Source organism: Rousettus aegyptiacus, unplaced genomic scaffold, assembly GCF_014176215.1.
Source record: "Rousettus aegyptiacus isolate mRouAeg1 unplaced genomic scaffold, mRouAeg1.p scaffold_m13_p_12, whole genome shotgun sequence".
In the NCBI taxonomy this organism is placed as follows: Eukaryota; Metazoa; Chordata; class Mammalia; order Chiroptera; family Pteropodidae; genus Rousettus; species Rousettus aegyptiacus.
In genome coordinates, this window is record NW_023416287.1 from 39328456 (window position 1) to 39345309 (window position 16854).

At 41.6% G+C, this 16854-nt stretch overlaps 1 protein-coding gene across 11 annotated transcripts in view; it reads right to left on the reverse strand.

Moving 5' to 3' along the window:
* Positions 1 to 200: 200 nt before the first annotated feature.
* SLC41A3 (solute carrier family 41 member 3) overlaps positions 201 to 16854 on the reverse strand; it is a 102663-nt gene continuing 86009 nt past the window's right edge. For 7 of the 11 annotated variants that reach the window (XM_036229734.1, XM_016160541.2, XM_016160538.2 and 4 more), the window contains 5 exons: positions 16511 to 16655; positions 15209 to 15288; positions 12975 to 13109; positions 2732 to 2880; positions 201 to 1454 (listed from right to left, as the gene is read on the reverse strand). In XM_036229734.1, the coding sequence (XP_036085627.1) occupies positions 1245 to 1454; positions 2732 to 2880; positions 12975 to 13109; positions 15209 to 15288; positions 16511 to 16655 (719 nt within the window). In that variant the 3' untranslated portion in view covers positions 201 to 1244. The remainder of the gene's footprint in view (positions 1455 to 2731; positions 2881 to 12974; positions 13110 to 15208; positions 15289 to 16510; positions 16656 to 16854) is intronic. The other 4 variants (XM_016160536.2, XM_016160534.2, XM_016160535.2 and 1 more) reach the window with 1 other exon arrangement.

Sequence of the window (16854 nt, forward strand, 5' to 3'; positions counted from 1 at the left end):
ATGGGAGACTGCAATGATTCAGCCAATGAAAATTCACTATACTTCGAACTTTCAGTTTCTTCCAATACTCTTCACTTATAACAGCCCCTCCCATGTCCATAAAAGTGTTCCTCTTCTGTGTTTTTGTACTTGCACAATGTCACCATTAGACTGCATGTCCCAAGTTGCAATTTTGTTGTTTCCAAATCAACCCACGTTGCTTTTTTTTTTTTTTTTGAGGCCAACGGATAATAATCCTCAGTCCAAACCATGGCTAAAGTTGTTATGACAAGTTAATATGAAACAAGAAATGAGCATATATATATTTTTTAAAAGATGCAAGTTCTGGAGCAGTGGATCTCAAGTGAAAGACTGCATCAGAACCACCTGGAGGGCTTGTTAAACCCACATTGCTGGGCTCCGCCCAAGGCATTCTATTTTGTTAGGCTTGGGGGAGGGAGAATTAATTTGCATTTCTAACAGTTTTCTGGTGATGGTGATACTTTTAAGTGAAGACTAGAGGATGACAAACATTAGGCTACAGAAATGCCAGAGATTTTTGTTACTTATAAACCCCAAGTCTCATGGTTGCATTAGTATCTTTACAAACACAAAACGCCAAACAAAATATAATCTATGCTTTATTTTATACTTTTCAGATCATTATAATCTAAACAGAGGTTTCTGCTTTAAAAAATGGGAAAAAAAGAGCAATGTCAAGAATAAATGCTGGGAGCAGATGAGAGGGGGTAAAAGGCCCCAACCTAGGAAGGGCTGTGCACATTTTCAGGGCATGCCAGTGCAGTGGACCATGGAACTGGACCTAGTGAAGAGTAGTTAAGCCAGGGCCAAGAGTCCTGAGGCTTGGGCACACAACAGATCTCCTTCCTACTCCACTTCAATCTGAGCTGCAATGGCATGAAGAAGGGCCAACAAACTGCCCAAAGTTCACCAGACATACCTCTTCCTTTAGCACAGTCAGGCCAGAGCATCTTGCTCTCCACACACACATGCACACTTATGCACACACTCACCCAGCACAACAGTCATATTCACACACTTACAAACAATGCTTCTGATTTCAGGCTCCATTATGGACTCGGGTTCCAACTCCAGGGCCAATGTGTGTGTGTGTTTCCTTAGCTGACTGACAAAGGGCCACTGGAGAGTCAGAGAGACCTAGGGATCCAGCCAGGGAAATACTGCATTCTATACTCTGCTGGTGTGAGGGAAAATTCTACTGATTAATGGGTTGCCTAAGCTCATTAGAAAGGTCCAGATACTGGTTCTGAAATGCCATCCAGTTCTGCTTTGCTTCTCAATAACCAGCTGATGAGAAAGCAGAGTGCCAAGAGGCCAGTCCCTAGGAGGTCCCCTAGCCCTGTGAGGTAGGGAATACAGTGGTTGTCAGGATCCAGGGCCTGGTGCCACATTAGCCGAGCCATCACTTCTGCCAGATACAGCAGGATTGTCACCTGTCATAAGAGCAAGCAGACACAAAAGACAATGACCAAGTCAGAAAGCCAAGTGCCATCAAGAAACACCAGCAGATTTCAAGGGCAGACACCAAGGTGGACGTATCAACTGCAGGTAGTCCCCTTCTTCGAGCTTCACTTGGAGTCTGATGCCCAGCTATAAGCTTGTGCAGAGCTGATGAGTCCACCCTCATCCGCACTTGCCTAGTCTCCCTCCCCGAGGATGAACTCTGCTCCTGGCATCCTGAAGTGCCAGACAGGCCTGCTGCTGCTCAACAGCTTTGACCTTTTCTGCTATACCAACTCCACTCACCATTCTTGGAACTTTAGACATAAATTTTGCTGGGACTTTAACTTAGGTTTGCTGGAGGCCCTCTCATGGGCAGCTTTACACGGCCAGCCTTTCCTGAAGGTGCCAGGGGGCAGTCCACACAACACTGGTCAGGTCTCAGGGTTCTTTGGTCCTTTGTTGTGGGCTGACCCTAGCCCCTTTATTGCTGCTGTTGCTCAGGAGAGTTTCTCAGACTGCTCCAACCTATCTTTCAGGGTCAGGGTCATTTTGCGATGGCAAATGCCACAACTCAAGGAAATGTGAAAATGCCAGTCCCTTAGAGTTGCCTACTAGTGCCCAGTTATCCCTGCAGAGGCCCTAGGCTCACTGAGACATCAGCTAGCTATATAGTCTTAGCACAGTCTGCTGAGTCCTACTCTGAGGCAGGCACTACATTAATCTATTTCATGTCATTATCACCATCCTGCAATGACTAAAGTCTACACATGTTTTTTAGCAACACCCCAGCGGGGGCCTGATCCCTGCCCAACCCCTGTCTGTGATGAGTGATGCACGTGGCCCACTTCATTAGCTGGACCTGCTCATCAGCTTTTTTCATTGCAACATGCTAAACCCTCAGGACAGCAACTTTGATCCTCTGGTGGAGTGTGGAGTGAGCTGTATGCAGAATGTGCTGTGCCTGATGGTGGGTGGAATTATGAGTGTGCTATGTGGAGTGTGCCCTATTGCAGTGTGCAATGCGGAGTATGCTGTGTGGAGTGTAGTACAGAGTATCCAGTAGGGAATGTGGAATGGCTTGCACTTCTGGATCATGCTCTTGGGCATGAATGAGTAGACTTGACTACTAGAAGATAAAAACTGTACCCTGCATGTCCAGGAACTTCCAACCCCACCTCTCCTCAGCTTCTCTCCCAGGACAGTGAACAAACCTTGCTGGCTGATTAAACACTGGATGTTGCTTTGCTGCTGCCACAATTGTTCTTACCTGGATCAAGCCTGCTAGTAGATAGAATACAACAAAGGTCTTGCTGTTTGGGACTGAATGGCCTTCCACCATGTAGATGATGACGAAGAAAATCAGATGGCCCGGAATCACTAGAAAGAGCAGGACTCGAGCTGACATAGAATTGATTTCTGGAGGAAACATAACCAAGGAAGTTGTGTGACCTACCTCGCAGTAGAGGCCACCTTGGCATGTGACAGTCTCTAGTAAGGCATCCACATTCATTCAACTACTTCCCAAAGGTCCCCGAGAGTAATCCACATAGCCCTGGACAGTTTACTGAGCACTTACTATACGGCAGGCATGTTCTAGCAGATGGGAATATACTCTCTCTCAGGGCGCTGACATTTCAGGGAAGAGAAAAACTGGAATTGAGTGGCAGAAACAAACGAGAAATGTAATTTCAAACTCTGACAAATACTAGGAAGAAAATAAGCCAGGATAATATGGTAGAGAATGAAGTGTCTGTTAGTGGGAATTAGCTACTGAGGATTGGAAGCCCTCTCAAAGAGATGACATTTAGGCTGATGTTTGAATCTCGGAGTAAGGATCTGGCTAGAGGAAAGAGGATGTGCAAAGGGCTTAAGGTGGAAAAGAGCTCAAGAGTATCCCAAACAAAGGCTCAGTGTGTGGAGTTAGTGTTCAGAAGGGTGGTGCACTCATGGGGCCTCAGGAAGCCCCTTCCTCACAGTAAACCTCTGGGACACAGTCAGCACATTGATGAGGTATGTGTGATCCCCACGCTCTCTTCAGGATCCAGAACTCTATGAGTTTAAGACTCTGCAAAAAGTGTGATTTACCTTGCCCCATTCTTTAAAACTATAACATGTGAATATGATGGGCCTCTGAAACACACAAAAAGAGTTTCAATGAAAAGTAAGTCTTCATTTACCTCTGAGTTAATATATTTCATCAACTTAATAAGAAGAAGGAAAAAAATATCATATGTAGTATAGAAGCTAAAAAGTCCACTATAAAATAACATGTAGAGAGAGGGTGAGAACACGCAAGAGAATCCAAATCTATTTATGATAAAAAAGTAGACAAGATATAAAAAGTTTCTTTACCCAAAAAGACCTTGAAAAGAAGTAAGTAAAATAATTATTATTGGTAGCTGGCATAAAAACTCAAGAAAATCTATTTTAAAAATTCCTAAAGAATTTAGTAAAGAGTTTGGAGAAACATGGCAGAGTGAAAGAGGTCCCCAGAATTTTCCCCTTGAAATGACAATAAGCCGAACATTGGAAACTCAACATAAAACATCCAAGCTGCACATCAGCAAGTCTGAGTGTGGGATCTGTGCATAAACCACAGGTCAGAACCCCAGATGTCGGATGGTAGACTGGGAAAGATAAAGAAGCTGCCTCTCGCTGCTACCTGAGCTCCCTGCAGGATGAGAGGGAAGGGAAGAAGGTGTAGCGAGTTCCCTGAACAGCCCTGCCTGGGAGTGCTGTGAGCTCCACGCGGCTGATGAAAGGACCCAGTCATCAGGGCAGAAAGCAGAGAAGGGAGAAGGCAGAGAAACAACAGCTCAATTTTATCAGCTGTGGTTGAAAAACTAAGGCTGACCCACAGCCCGCAACCCCCAATCCAGAGGGCCCCTCACCCCATAACCTCCGAGACAGAACACCACGGAGCCCCAGGGGAATCTGAGCAAACACTACCAAAATTGTCGTGAACACTGACAGGGACTGAGACTGAGAGTAGTGAGTGCAATTAAACATCTATAAGAAAAAAAAGCATTATTAAGGCTTTATATAAAGCAGGGATCCAAGAGGCTTAGACACCACCTACTGGAAACCAAAAGAAAAGCACTTTCTTTGCAGCGGGCTAAAGAGAGACCTTTATATAATGAATCTTCTTTCTGGGAAAAAAGCTGAACACACATCCATTAATGCCCAGGTGGAGAAATAGTCCATTAAACAGCACGAACAACCAAGGCGATAAGGCATCTCAGAAAGAAAGAGAAAAAGCTCCAGAAAATAAGCTTACAGACATAGAAATATGCAACTTAGATGACAGAGAATTCAGAATAGTACTTCTGAAAAAATTCAGTGAGTTCCGAAACAAGTCACATCATCAATATCAGGAATTGGAAAAACAACTACATGAGCAGAATGAGTTCTTTAGGGAGGAGACTGAAACCCTCAACAAGAACAGAATAGATCTTCTAGAGATAAAAAACGAAACAAAACAAAACACACACTGCAAGAGTTGAAAAATGAAGTAGCAAGCTTGGGAAATAGAGTCGACCAAATGGAGGAAAGGACCAGTGGTAGTGAAGAAAGAAATGGTGAAATAAATCAGAAGGAAGAAGAGAGAGACCGAAGAATGAAAAGCAATAAAAGAGAAATACGAGAACTAGCTGATACCATCAGGAGAGGAAGCATAAGAATAATGGGAATCTCCAACGTAAGGGAAAGGAGCAGGGAGTAAAAAGCATTTTCAGACAAACAATTGACAAGAATTTCCCAAAACTAAGGAATGAGCTGGAGTTTGGAATTCAAGAAGTCAACAGAACACCCAGTTACCTCAACCCAAAAAGGCCTTCGCCAAGACACATTGTATTATCAAAAATCAATGAAAAAGACAAAATTCTCAGGGCAGCCAGGGAGGAGAAGATGGTAATTTATAAAGGAAAACCCATTAGATGATCTTTGGACTTCTCAGCACAGATCTTACAAGCCAGAATGGAGTGGAATCAAATATTCAAACTATTAAGTGAAAGGAACTACTAGCCTAGAATAATGTATCTAGCTAAGCTCTCCTTTAGATATGAAAGAGAAATTAACACCAAAAATTGAGGGAATTCTCCACTACGAGGCCTGGACCACAGGAAATACTGAAAGGCGTCAGCTCAACTAAAATAAAATGACAAAAAAAAAAAAACATAATTAGGAGTAAGGTGACTATCGGGCAAATAGAAGCAGGGGAGTGTAAGCCTTACTAAGAACAGGGCATTATAAGCTTAAGCATTAAGAAGAAAATTGCTACAGCAAGATACTAATGAATGTCCAGCATACATAGGGACAAATTGAGACAATAATAACTGAAAAGGGGAGGATTCAAAGATCGAAATTCACAAAGGGGAATGGAGATAAGCCACAAGCAGAAGAAAATGGATGACTGTATAGATATAAATATCTTTTCATATTCGTAATGGTAACCACTCAGCAAAGATTCAGAACTGAAGTGCATAACATAAAACAAGAAGAACCAGAGGGAAAACCCGCAAAAATCAACCAAAAAAGAAAACAGAAACACAAGGAAAGGAAGCAATGGAAATGCTGAGCTACCAGAAAGCAAAACATAAAATGGCTATAAGAAAACTTCAGATTTCAATAATCACCCTAAATGTAAATGGACTGAACTCACCAATAAAGAGGCAGAATGTTACAGAATGGATCAAAAAACAAAACAAAACAAAACAAAAACCCAACTGCATGCTGCCTCCAGGAGACATCTCTCAGCTCCAAAGACATATATAGACTCAAAGTCAAAGCAAATGGCATTCAGAGAAAAGTGGGACTAATGGTACTAATAATATCAGAAGAAATAGACTTCAAAATAAAAAAGGTAAAGAAAGATACTAAGGGACACTTCATAATGATAAAGGGAATCATGTACCAAGAAGCCATAACACTTAATATCTATGCTCCCAATCAGGGAGCCCCGAAATATGTAAAGCAATTACAACAGAACTAAAGGGAGAAACAGACCAAAACACTATTGTAGCAGAGGACCTAATACCCCACTGTCGAATATGGACAGATCATCCAAACAGAAAATCAATAAGGAAATAACATCTTTAAATGACACATTAGACCAACTGGACATAATTGACATTTACAGAGCTTTCCATCCCAAAACAGCTGCTTATACATTCTTCTCTAGGGCACATGCACATTCTCAAGGATTGACCATATACTGGGACATAGAGATAGCCTCAACAAATATGAGGGTTGAAATTATACCAACCATATTCTCTCATCATAATGCTTTGAAACTAGAGATCAACTGCATAAAGAAATCAGGAAGAACCACAAACATATGGAGATTAAACAACATGCTACTGAAGAATAACTGGATCAGAGAAGAAATAAAAAGAGAGATCAAGAGATACATAGACACGAATGATAATGATAGTACAAGATATCACAACTTTTGGGATATGGCAAAAGCGATCATAAAAGGAAAGTTCATATCATTACAGGCCTACCTTCAAAAATAAGAACGAACCCAAATAAACATCCTAACACTTCATCTTAAAAGACTAGAAAAGGAGGAACAAGTGAAGCGTAAGAGCAACAGAAGAAATAAATAATCAAAATGAGAGAAAAAATAAATGAAATTGAAAACATAAAAACAATAGTGGCTAGATTCACTAAAGAAAAAATAGAAAAGACAAAAATAAATAAAATCAGGGATGAAAGAGGAGAAATTATGACAGACACTGCAGAAATACAAAGGACCTTACAAGAATACTATGAAAATGTATATAACACCAAATTTAATAGCCTAGAAGAAATGGACCAGTACTTAGAAAAATATAACCTTTCCAGACTGAATCAAGAATATCCGGAAAATCTAAATAGACCGATCAGCAGTATGGAAATTGAAACGATCATCAGAAACATACCAAAAAGTAAAAGTCCAGGACCAGATGGCTTCACCAGTGACTTCTACCAAACATACAAAGAGGATTTAATACCTATTCTCCCTAAACTCTTCCAAAATATTGAAGAGGAGGCAATACTTCCCAACTCATTTTATGAGGCCAATATTACCCTGATACCAAAACCTGGTAAAGATAACATTAACACACACACACACACACACACACACACACACACACACACACACAGTCTCTCATGAACACAGATGCAAAAATCCTAAATAAGATACTAGCAAACTGAACACAGCAACGTATTAAAAAGATTATATACAATGGTCAAATGGGCTTCATCCCAGAAGCACAGGGATGGTTCAGCATATGCAAATCGATTAATGTGATATATCACATAAACAAATTAAAAAATAAGAATCACATGGTCATATCAATAGATGCAGAAAAAGCCTTGGACAAGATACAGCATCCATTTATGATCAAAAATCAGTACAGAAGGAAAGTATCTTAACATAATAAAGGTCATCTATGACAAACCTTCAGCCAACATTAGACTTAATGGTGAAAAACTAAAAACCTTCCCTCTAAGATCAGGAACAAGGCAAGGGTGTCCACTATCGCCATTCTTATGCAATATAACACTGGAGGTCCTAGCGAGTGCAATCAGGCAAGAGAAAGATATAAAAGGCATCCAAATAGGAAATGAAGAAGTCAAAATGTCACTAGTTGCAGGTGGCAAGATTCTCTATATAGGATACCCTAAAGACTCCGTAAGAATATTACTAGAAACAATAAGCAAATACAGTAACGTTTCTGGATACAAAATTAATGTTCAAAAATCCATAGCATTCCTATACTCTAATAATGAAGCATCAGAAAAAGAAGTGGAAAAAATAATTCCTTTTGCAAATGCAACGAAAAGAATAAAATACCTAGGAATAAATCTAATGAAACAAGTGAAGGACCTATATAATGAAAACTGTAAGACCCTATTAAAAGAAGTTGAAGAAGATATAAAGAAATGGAAAGATATTCTGTGTTCTTGGATTGGAAAAATCAGCATAGTTCAAATAACCATATTACTTAATGCATTATACAGATTTAATGCAAGCTCCAACATAATCTCATCAGTAATTTTTAAAGACACAGAAAAAAAATCATCAGATTTGTATGAAAGTGCAAAAGACCCCGAATCGCCAAAGCCATCCTGAGAAAAAAGAACGAGGCTGGAGGCATCACTCTGCCTGACTTTAAATTATACTAAAAAGTGACAATTATCAAAATGGCATAGTATTGGCAGAAAAGCAGACACACAGGCCAGTGGAACAGAATCAAGAGTCCAGAAGTAAACTCATATTTATATGAGTAAATAATTTTTGGCAAAAAAGTCAAAAACATACAGTGGAATAAGGAAAGTCTTTTCCATAAATGGTGATGGGAAAACTGGAAAGCCACCTGCAAAAGAATGAAACTAGACTGTTGTCTATCACGACACACCAAAATTAACTCAAAATGGATTAAGCACCTGAATATAAGACCTGATACAATAAAATGCATAGAAGAAAACATAAGAAATAAACTCAAGGTCCTTGGGCTTAAAGAGGATTTTATGAATTTGACCTCGGAAGCAAGGGAAGAAAAGCTAAAATAAATCAATGGGACTACATCAAACTAAAAAGCTGCTCATCAAAAGAAATCGCTAACAAGGTAAAGAGACAACCATCCAAATTTGAAAAGATATTTGCAAGCAATGCCTCTGATAAGGGCCTACTATCCAAAATATACAAAGAACTCATACAACTTAATAACAACAAAAAACCAAACAATTCAATCAAAAAATGGGCAGAGGACCTGAACATACACTTTTTCCTAGAGGACATACAAATGGCCAAAAGATATTTGAAAAGGTGCTCAACATTGCTAGCTATTAGGGAAACGCAAATCAAAACCATAAGGAGATACCATTTCACACCTGTTAGAATAGCTATAATCAACAGGACAAATAATAACAAGTGTTGGAGAGGTTATGGAGAAAAAGGAACCCTCATACACTGCTAGTGGGACTGCAAATTGGTATAGCCACTATGGAAAAGAGAATGAAAGTTCCTCAGAAAACTAAGAATCGATCTACCACATGATCCAGCAATCCCCCTATAGGGTATTTACCCCAAAGACTTGAAAACCCATATCTGAAAAGATATTTGCACATTGATGCTCATAGCAGCATTATTCACAGAGGCCAGGACATGGAAGCAACTGAAGTGTCCTACGATAGATGATTGGATAAAGAAGCTGTGGTACATATATACAATGGAATATTACTCACCCATAAGAAGAGATGAAATACTGCCCTTTGTGACAACATGGATGGACCTTGAGATAATCGTGCTAAGTGAAATTACCCAGACAAAAAAGTTGAAAATCACATAATATCACTTATAGGTGGGATATACACCTAAAAGCAACAAATGAACAGGAGAGAAAAACAGAGACTCATGGACATGGATTATAGACTAGTGGTTACCAGAAGGTAGGGAGTAAGGGGTGAGGGGAGGTAGACAGGGTAAAGGAGGCCAAATATGTGGTGACAGAAAGAAATCTAACTGAAGGAGGTAAATACACAGTGTAAATATATATATGCCTTGCTGTTAAATTGTACAGATGAATCTTATTGGATTTCATTAAACAATGTCACCACACAAAAAAAGAATTCAATAAAATATGAATTTTACTGCTGCTATTGACTGTTTGTTTTCCCACAAAACCTATATGTTGTAATCTAACCACCATTGTGATGGTATTCAGAGGTGGGGCCTTTCTGAGGTGATTAGGTCACAAGGGTGTAATCTTCATGAGTGGGAGTCATGTGCTTATAAAAGACACCTTAGAGAGCTCCCTTATCCCTTCTACCACATGAAGGTATAGTAAGAAGTCAGTTGCATATGAACCAGAAGGAGAGCCCTCACCAGACACTGGATCTGCTAGTGCCTTGATCTTGGACCTCCAGCTGCCAGACATACAAAAAATAAATTTTTGTTTTTTATAAGCCACCTAATCTATCTTTTTGGTATAGCAGCCCAAATTAAGACAGGACATAAATAATATAGAAAGTAAATACCTTTTCTATATACAAATGACAAATCAAAAAATGCAATGGGAACTGCCACTTCTAGATAAGATGGAGTGGAGATACTTCTTATTCCTCTCACTAAATAGAAATAAATATCTTGGACATTATATATAAAACATACAAGAAGATTCTGAAATATGGAGAAAAATGGCTAGGGACTACAAGGCCCAGGGAACATGGTGGTGAATTTCCCAAGTTTATTTTCTTTTTTTCTCATATATCCCAGACTGGGTGCTGGAGAAGTCAGTAACCCAGGAATGCCAATGGACAGTGACCAAAAAATGACTCAAAGGAAACTTGCTTTCTCTAGCCAAAGGTCCAGAAAAGAGGCAGCTTAGCAAAACAAAAATCTTGTAGACAATAACTTCTCTATTTTAGGCAAACACCACAGGAAAAACAGCAGCTTCACCTCCATCAGCAAAGGCCAAGTAAGGAGCCTGGACTTCTGCCCTCATCCAGGTGGAATGTAGTATTTATCATGAGGTGGCATGAAAGAAGGGTGTGTGGAAAGTAAGTGGGACTCTGCCTAGAGGTAAAGAGGACCCCCTCCCTCTACCATAACAGTGAAGGCCATGTGAGAAGCAATAACAAGGGACCTTTCTCCCTCTCAGCAAGGATGGTGTCAGAGGAACATGGACCCTACTCTGCCACCAGTATGAGGTGCTCCTTTTCCCCTTAGGTGTTAATGGAGAAGGAGGGGGGATCTAGACTTCTATCTTGACCTGGCAGTAAGGAAGCAGTGCATTCCCTTTCCTGCAGTATCAGAGGAGGTCAGGTAAAACAGAAGACTTAAGGAAGACCCAGAGTCTCATAACATAATATTCCAAATATTCAGGATTCAATCTAAAAATCACTCATTATAGCAAAACAAAACAAAACAAAAAAGCTCTCAACTTAATGAGAAATGACAACCAACAGACACTAACATTGAGATGACGCAGATGGTAGAATTATGTGAAAGCCATTTTAATAAATCTTTATTTAAAAATGCTTCAACCAGCAATACAAACACACTCAAACCAAATGACAGAAATATAATATATCGGTTAAGAAATAGAAGGTCTTAGGAAAGTAGAAGATAACCAAAAAGAACCATATGGAAATTTTAGAACTGAAAAAATACAGTAGCCAAAAAATCCAAACAACTTAATGAATAGAATCAATATCAGAATGAAGAGGATAGAGAAAAGAATCAGTGAACTTGAAGAGCCAATCTAAATGACGGTAACATACAGTGGGAAAAAAACTGAAGAGAGCCTCAAAGCCTTGTGGGACTGTAACAAAATCTAACATTCACATCATCAGAACACCAGAAGGAAAGGAGGGAGAAAGTTGGGCTGAAAAAGTATTCAAAGAAGTAATAGCTTAAAATTTCCCGAATTTGGCAACAGATACATCTGTGTATTCAGAAGTGGAATAAACTCCAAGTAGGATAAACCCATAGAAATTCATACCAATGCATATCATAATCCTATGTCTAAAAAGTCTTGAAATAAGCAAGGGGGAAATGGTCCCTGATGTATAACACAAAAACAATCCCAATGATGGCAATTTTTCATCAGAAAATATGAAGGTCAGAAGGAAGTGGCACATTTTTCAAGTATTGAAAAGAACTATCAACCCCAAATTTAAATCCAGTGAAAGTATCCTTTAGAAATGTGCCAGCAGACCTCCCCTGAAAGAATGGCTAAAGGTAGTTCTTGAAACAGAAAGAAAATGATAAAAGAAAATGTAATGGGACAAAGATCCAATTTTTAAAATTAACAAAGAGATAAAATACCTCCAGTGGTTTCCAGTGGTTCTCAGAATAGAATCTAGTCTCCTTTCTTAAGCTTAAAGGCCCCAAATGATCAGCTCCTTCCTATCTTTCTGGCTTCAGCTTCCTTCATCCTCTCCCTTGCTCTTTATGTTCAGGTTTCACTGGCTTTTCAGTCCTCCAAAATTATCAACCTCCTTTCTGCCTCTGGACCTTTGCTTAGGCTATCCCCTCTTCCTCAAATGCTGCTCCTGCTCCAGCATGCCTCTTCCCCAATCAACATATGCTCACTCTCAGAGAGAAACTTTCCAATCCCAAATCTGAATATCTCCTGTAAATTCTTTTATTGCACCCTATACTTTTTGTCTTTTAGAATATATAATTTGTAATTATGTGTTCATTTTTTGGTGCATGTGTAGTTCTAGGCCATATAATCCACAAGAGCAAGAAAAAGCTTTTTCTCTCACCACTGTAACCTGACATGTAGTACCTAATTGACATTCAGTAAACATTTGAGTAAATAAACAAATCAATTAAAGGCAAGGCTGGGGAATCAGGTCTCTGGGAGAAGAAGCTTTGTCCCTGAAGATGATCTGTGCTGAGGTCAGCACTGGTCTTAGACATTACTGCAACAAACACCAGATTCCAATGATGTTAATTTTTGCTCATTTAAAGAAATGGCCTCATGGCCTCTGAAAGACATCAGACCCACCTGAGGTACAGAAAGTAGAGCATGGGTTAGGCCAGAATTTTTTCATCCAGAGAGGTAGAACACCAGGCGTGCTCCACATGTGCAGGTAGGTGGAGATCCGGCTGGTCTGAATGGCCACCAGATTGCCACCAACACCTATGAGGAGAAAAAGAATCTGGTTTCCCCTTCTTTATGCCAGTCTCTGAGTTCTATCTCTTATTTAAACTTCCTTCAGGGAGACTTCCTTGATTAATTCAGCATTTGATCTCTTTTCCTTCCCTCCCATCTGACCACATATCTTGTTTGGCAAACAACAGTGGCTTAAACCTCATGAGTGAGGTATCAAGGTAGTAACTATATCACCTTGACAGCTCTTAAGGTGAACAAAGTGTGACTGGCAAAGTAGGTTCTCGATACATATTTATTGGGTAGAGGGAGAGTGAGAGGTAGAGAGGGAGAGGATTCAGGAAAGGAGTAAAGGTGAAGGAGGGAGGAGAGCAGATGGAGAGGTCTATGGGACGATATCTTGATAAGACATTTGAGGCCATAGAAAGTGACTGGAACCAGAATAGACTGGAATACCTGAGGAAGTAAAAGAGATTACTTTTCACCTCAAGGTGGGAAGGAGAGGAAAAAGAATGGTGGGTAAGAGCAGTGAGGGAAGAGAGAAATGATCACATGGTGACAAAGCTGGAGCTTAATGCAGAAGCTTTCGGCTTCCACAGGGAGCTGATGGTGTCCGACTATGCCAGGGCCAGAGGGCACAGCTGACAAAGGCCACACTGAGTTCCTTCTGCAGGTGCAGGCTTTGGGGCTGGTAGAGACCAGGGCCCACCCATGGTGACTATCTCCTTTAGAGAGTGGGTTGTGTTGCTCCCTATTCTATTTCTCTCAGCCCCACAGACAACAATCTCTCTCTGGGCCAGATGTACCCCAGTGACCTCCAGGAGCAGAGACCAACTACCTCAGTGCTCCAGAGGGTGCAAAAAATGGCCTATGGGCGAAAGATGTCTATAGATCTATTTTTGTTAGCCCACACAGGATTAAAAGAAATAATAATTCAAATTAATTGGCAGCATTTACAAATTAGGCCTTTAATCCAAATTCCAAGCTTCTCCTAACAAGTCAGCTCAGGCAAATCTGGAACTCAGTTCCTACCAGGCAGCAAATGGCTGGAGCTTAATAGGCACTACTTCCTATACCAGAAACACATGCCCTGTTTCCCACCACTCTTCATTGCTTAGCTATTGTCTTACCTGCTTAACTCATTCAAATGGCTCACTTGGCCCTTACAGGTTCCTGAGTTGGTGCCATCCAAGGATATCTTTCCAAGCTTATGGCCATTTGGGCCTGACTTGGCCATTGCTGTCCTCATTCATAGGTGCCATCCCTTGTACTGAGAATAGGCCCTGTGGGACTCTGTTGAAGTACAGACCTACTGGGTGGCCTGCTGACATGCAAAGAATACAGGCCAGGGGAGGGGTGACCCAAGGGCCTCTGAAGCCTGTTTCTGTCTGAAGTCACAGAAGGCCAGAGCCTGGATACCATGCAAACTACACAATAAGTTATCATGTTTGGTTCCTCTCCTGATTGGTGGTCCCATTTATAAAGCCTTATCAGAAACCGAACACAAATGAAGCTTTGGTTAAAAGAGGGGTCCTTACCACAAATGCTCACAGGGTCTAAGCTTAGAAGGTGAATAGTGAGGGGCTGGGGAGAAGAGAACAGGGAGTGGAGGGAAGTGAACAGCACAGGTCCTGTCTCAGCAGCAGCTGATTCCTGCCCTACCCCTAGTGTAAACCCAGGATGTCACAGCCTTGCTTTTTGAGAAGACAGAAATCCACATTTTTATGTGTAAATGTCATCAATTAATCTAAGTTAAAAAAAACAAAAAGAAAAACCATGAAAGGCCAACATTCCAGTTCTGAAGGCCATATCCATTTTGCAGGTGCCGGAGAATCCTGGGTTAAATTCTGTGTGCCTTCAAGCCATTGGATTTAGCTGTGCGGGAAAGCTCAGATCTCACCTATGAATAGCAGGGCATGATCCAGTGAGCTATGGACAGGGCTTCTCCCTTGGGGTCTCCTTCTATCTGAGAAAAACTAGCCTCAGTAGTCTTTGCCTGCTCGGCTTCCTGACTGCCTGAAGGCCTGGGGTCAGACTTCTAACATCACTGCTGCTCAGGTCCCACCACCCAGACCCTGGGGGCCAACCCAGGCCAAAGACCCCTGGTGATAGGGATTGCCAGTACCTACCACATATGATGGGAGTAAATACGGCCATGCCTTTGTACTGCTCTTTAGAGATGGTTTTGTTCAAGATGAGCCCTCCGAAACTGGGGAGAGAGCAGATGTCAGTCAAATGACTCGAGTTTATGCTTGTTAAGTGGCCTTGTAACCTCTATACAAACTACATATCAGCCTAGCAAACACTTTCCCAGCTTAGCAAACACTTTCCTTACCCCAACACAAAATATCTGCTATAGCCAAGCTGGTCTTAGTGTCCTCTGTACCCAATATGTGTGTTTTCTTCTCTAGTCTGTATCTTAGCTGTTCTAGAAGGCCCTTCAGATAATGTCAGTCTACTAAAAACATACTCCTTTCAGCAGCCACTTAGTTGGGTAGGCTGTTATGTGATAGCCCCTAAACTACAACTTAGCTATTCCTTAGCAGAAAACAAACCTGCATAAGTATCATCTCCTGCTCCTTGTTCTTAGAAGATGATACAAAAAGCCCTTGTTCCCTTTGGCCCCTGTAGTTTAGCAAAGGCTGCTTTGTCCCTAGAGCCTTAGAGAAGTGAGATCAATTTGTGTAAGGAGCCAGGAGCAAAGTTACCTAGACCATAACCTCTCCTTCCTGAGAGTCAAAGTTAGGAAAGCACATCAGAAAGAACTGGGGTGGCTCCCGTCAGGGTCTACTAGTGGAAAGGGTCCTCAAGAATGAGGCTGGAGGGCAGAAGACCTGGGCTCGGCTGAAGGCCCAAGGGTCCAGGGTGACTAATCCTTCAGCTCCTCTAAATCCCACCAGCAGCCATGCTGTGGCAATTGTGTTCACAGAGCCATTGCCTTGAGGCCAGGCAAAGGACTCCCTGCAGCCTAAGCAGGGGTCCAGGCCAGTGAGAGCTGGGACAACAGGGGAACAGGAGACCCGGTATCCTACAGTTCCAAGACAGGGCAGGGAGCCATGGCACTAGTGTGCTCGTCTGACGTTTCCAGGTTCAATTCTTCCTGACTCTCTGGTACTCTGGTAATTGTAAACAGGACTGCCTCTCAGAGAAAGCCTAGGGTTCTTGGTGAGAGGTGAGAGGAGAGAGGAGAAGGGGGAGGAGGAGGTGGGAGAGAGGAAGGGGGAGGGAGAGAGAAAAAAAGAGGAGGTTCGACTCAACCAGCTCCAGGATTTGTAAAGGGGCCCACAGCTGCGGTTCACTATAACCATGCTCAGGGCAGTAAGCATTATGCTCCTCTAGGGGCTCCTTGGCTCTGAGGCCACTCTCCTGATCACAGAGCCAGGGGATGGCACAGAGAAGGAGATGGGGCAGAGGCCCATATTCATGCTCACCTGCTGATCATCATTGCTAGGATGAATGGGAACCACCCAGACTTTAGGATCTTCATGGTGGGTGGGTTCTGCTTGGCAATGAGGACCCACACTGGGGTCAGGGCCATGAAGCCAAAACAGACCAGTAGAGTCAGATACCGAGTGTCTGGGAAGAGAAAGAGGAGGAATAAAATGGGACACATGCGTACATGTGGCCAGGGCTGCAGAAGTGAGAGGTGGCCTGGGAACTAAGGGCTCCAGAAGTCTGAGGAGACACTTCTGTCCTCATCTATTTAGGGTAGACCATCCCACCAGACCTTCCAAAGAATTTTTTCCATCCTGTTAAGCAACTGGAAAAGTTGCTC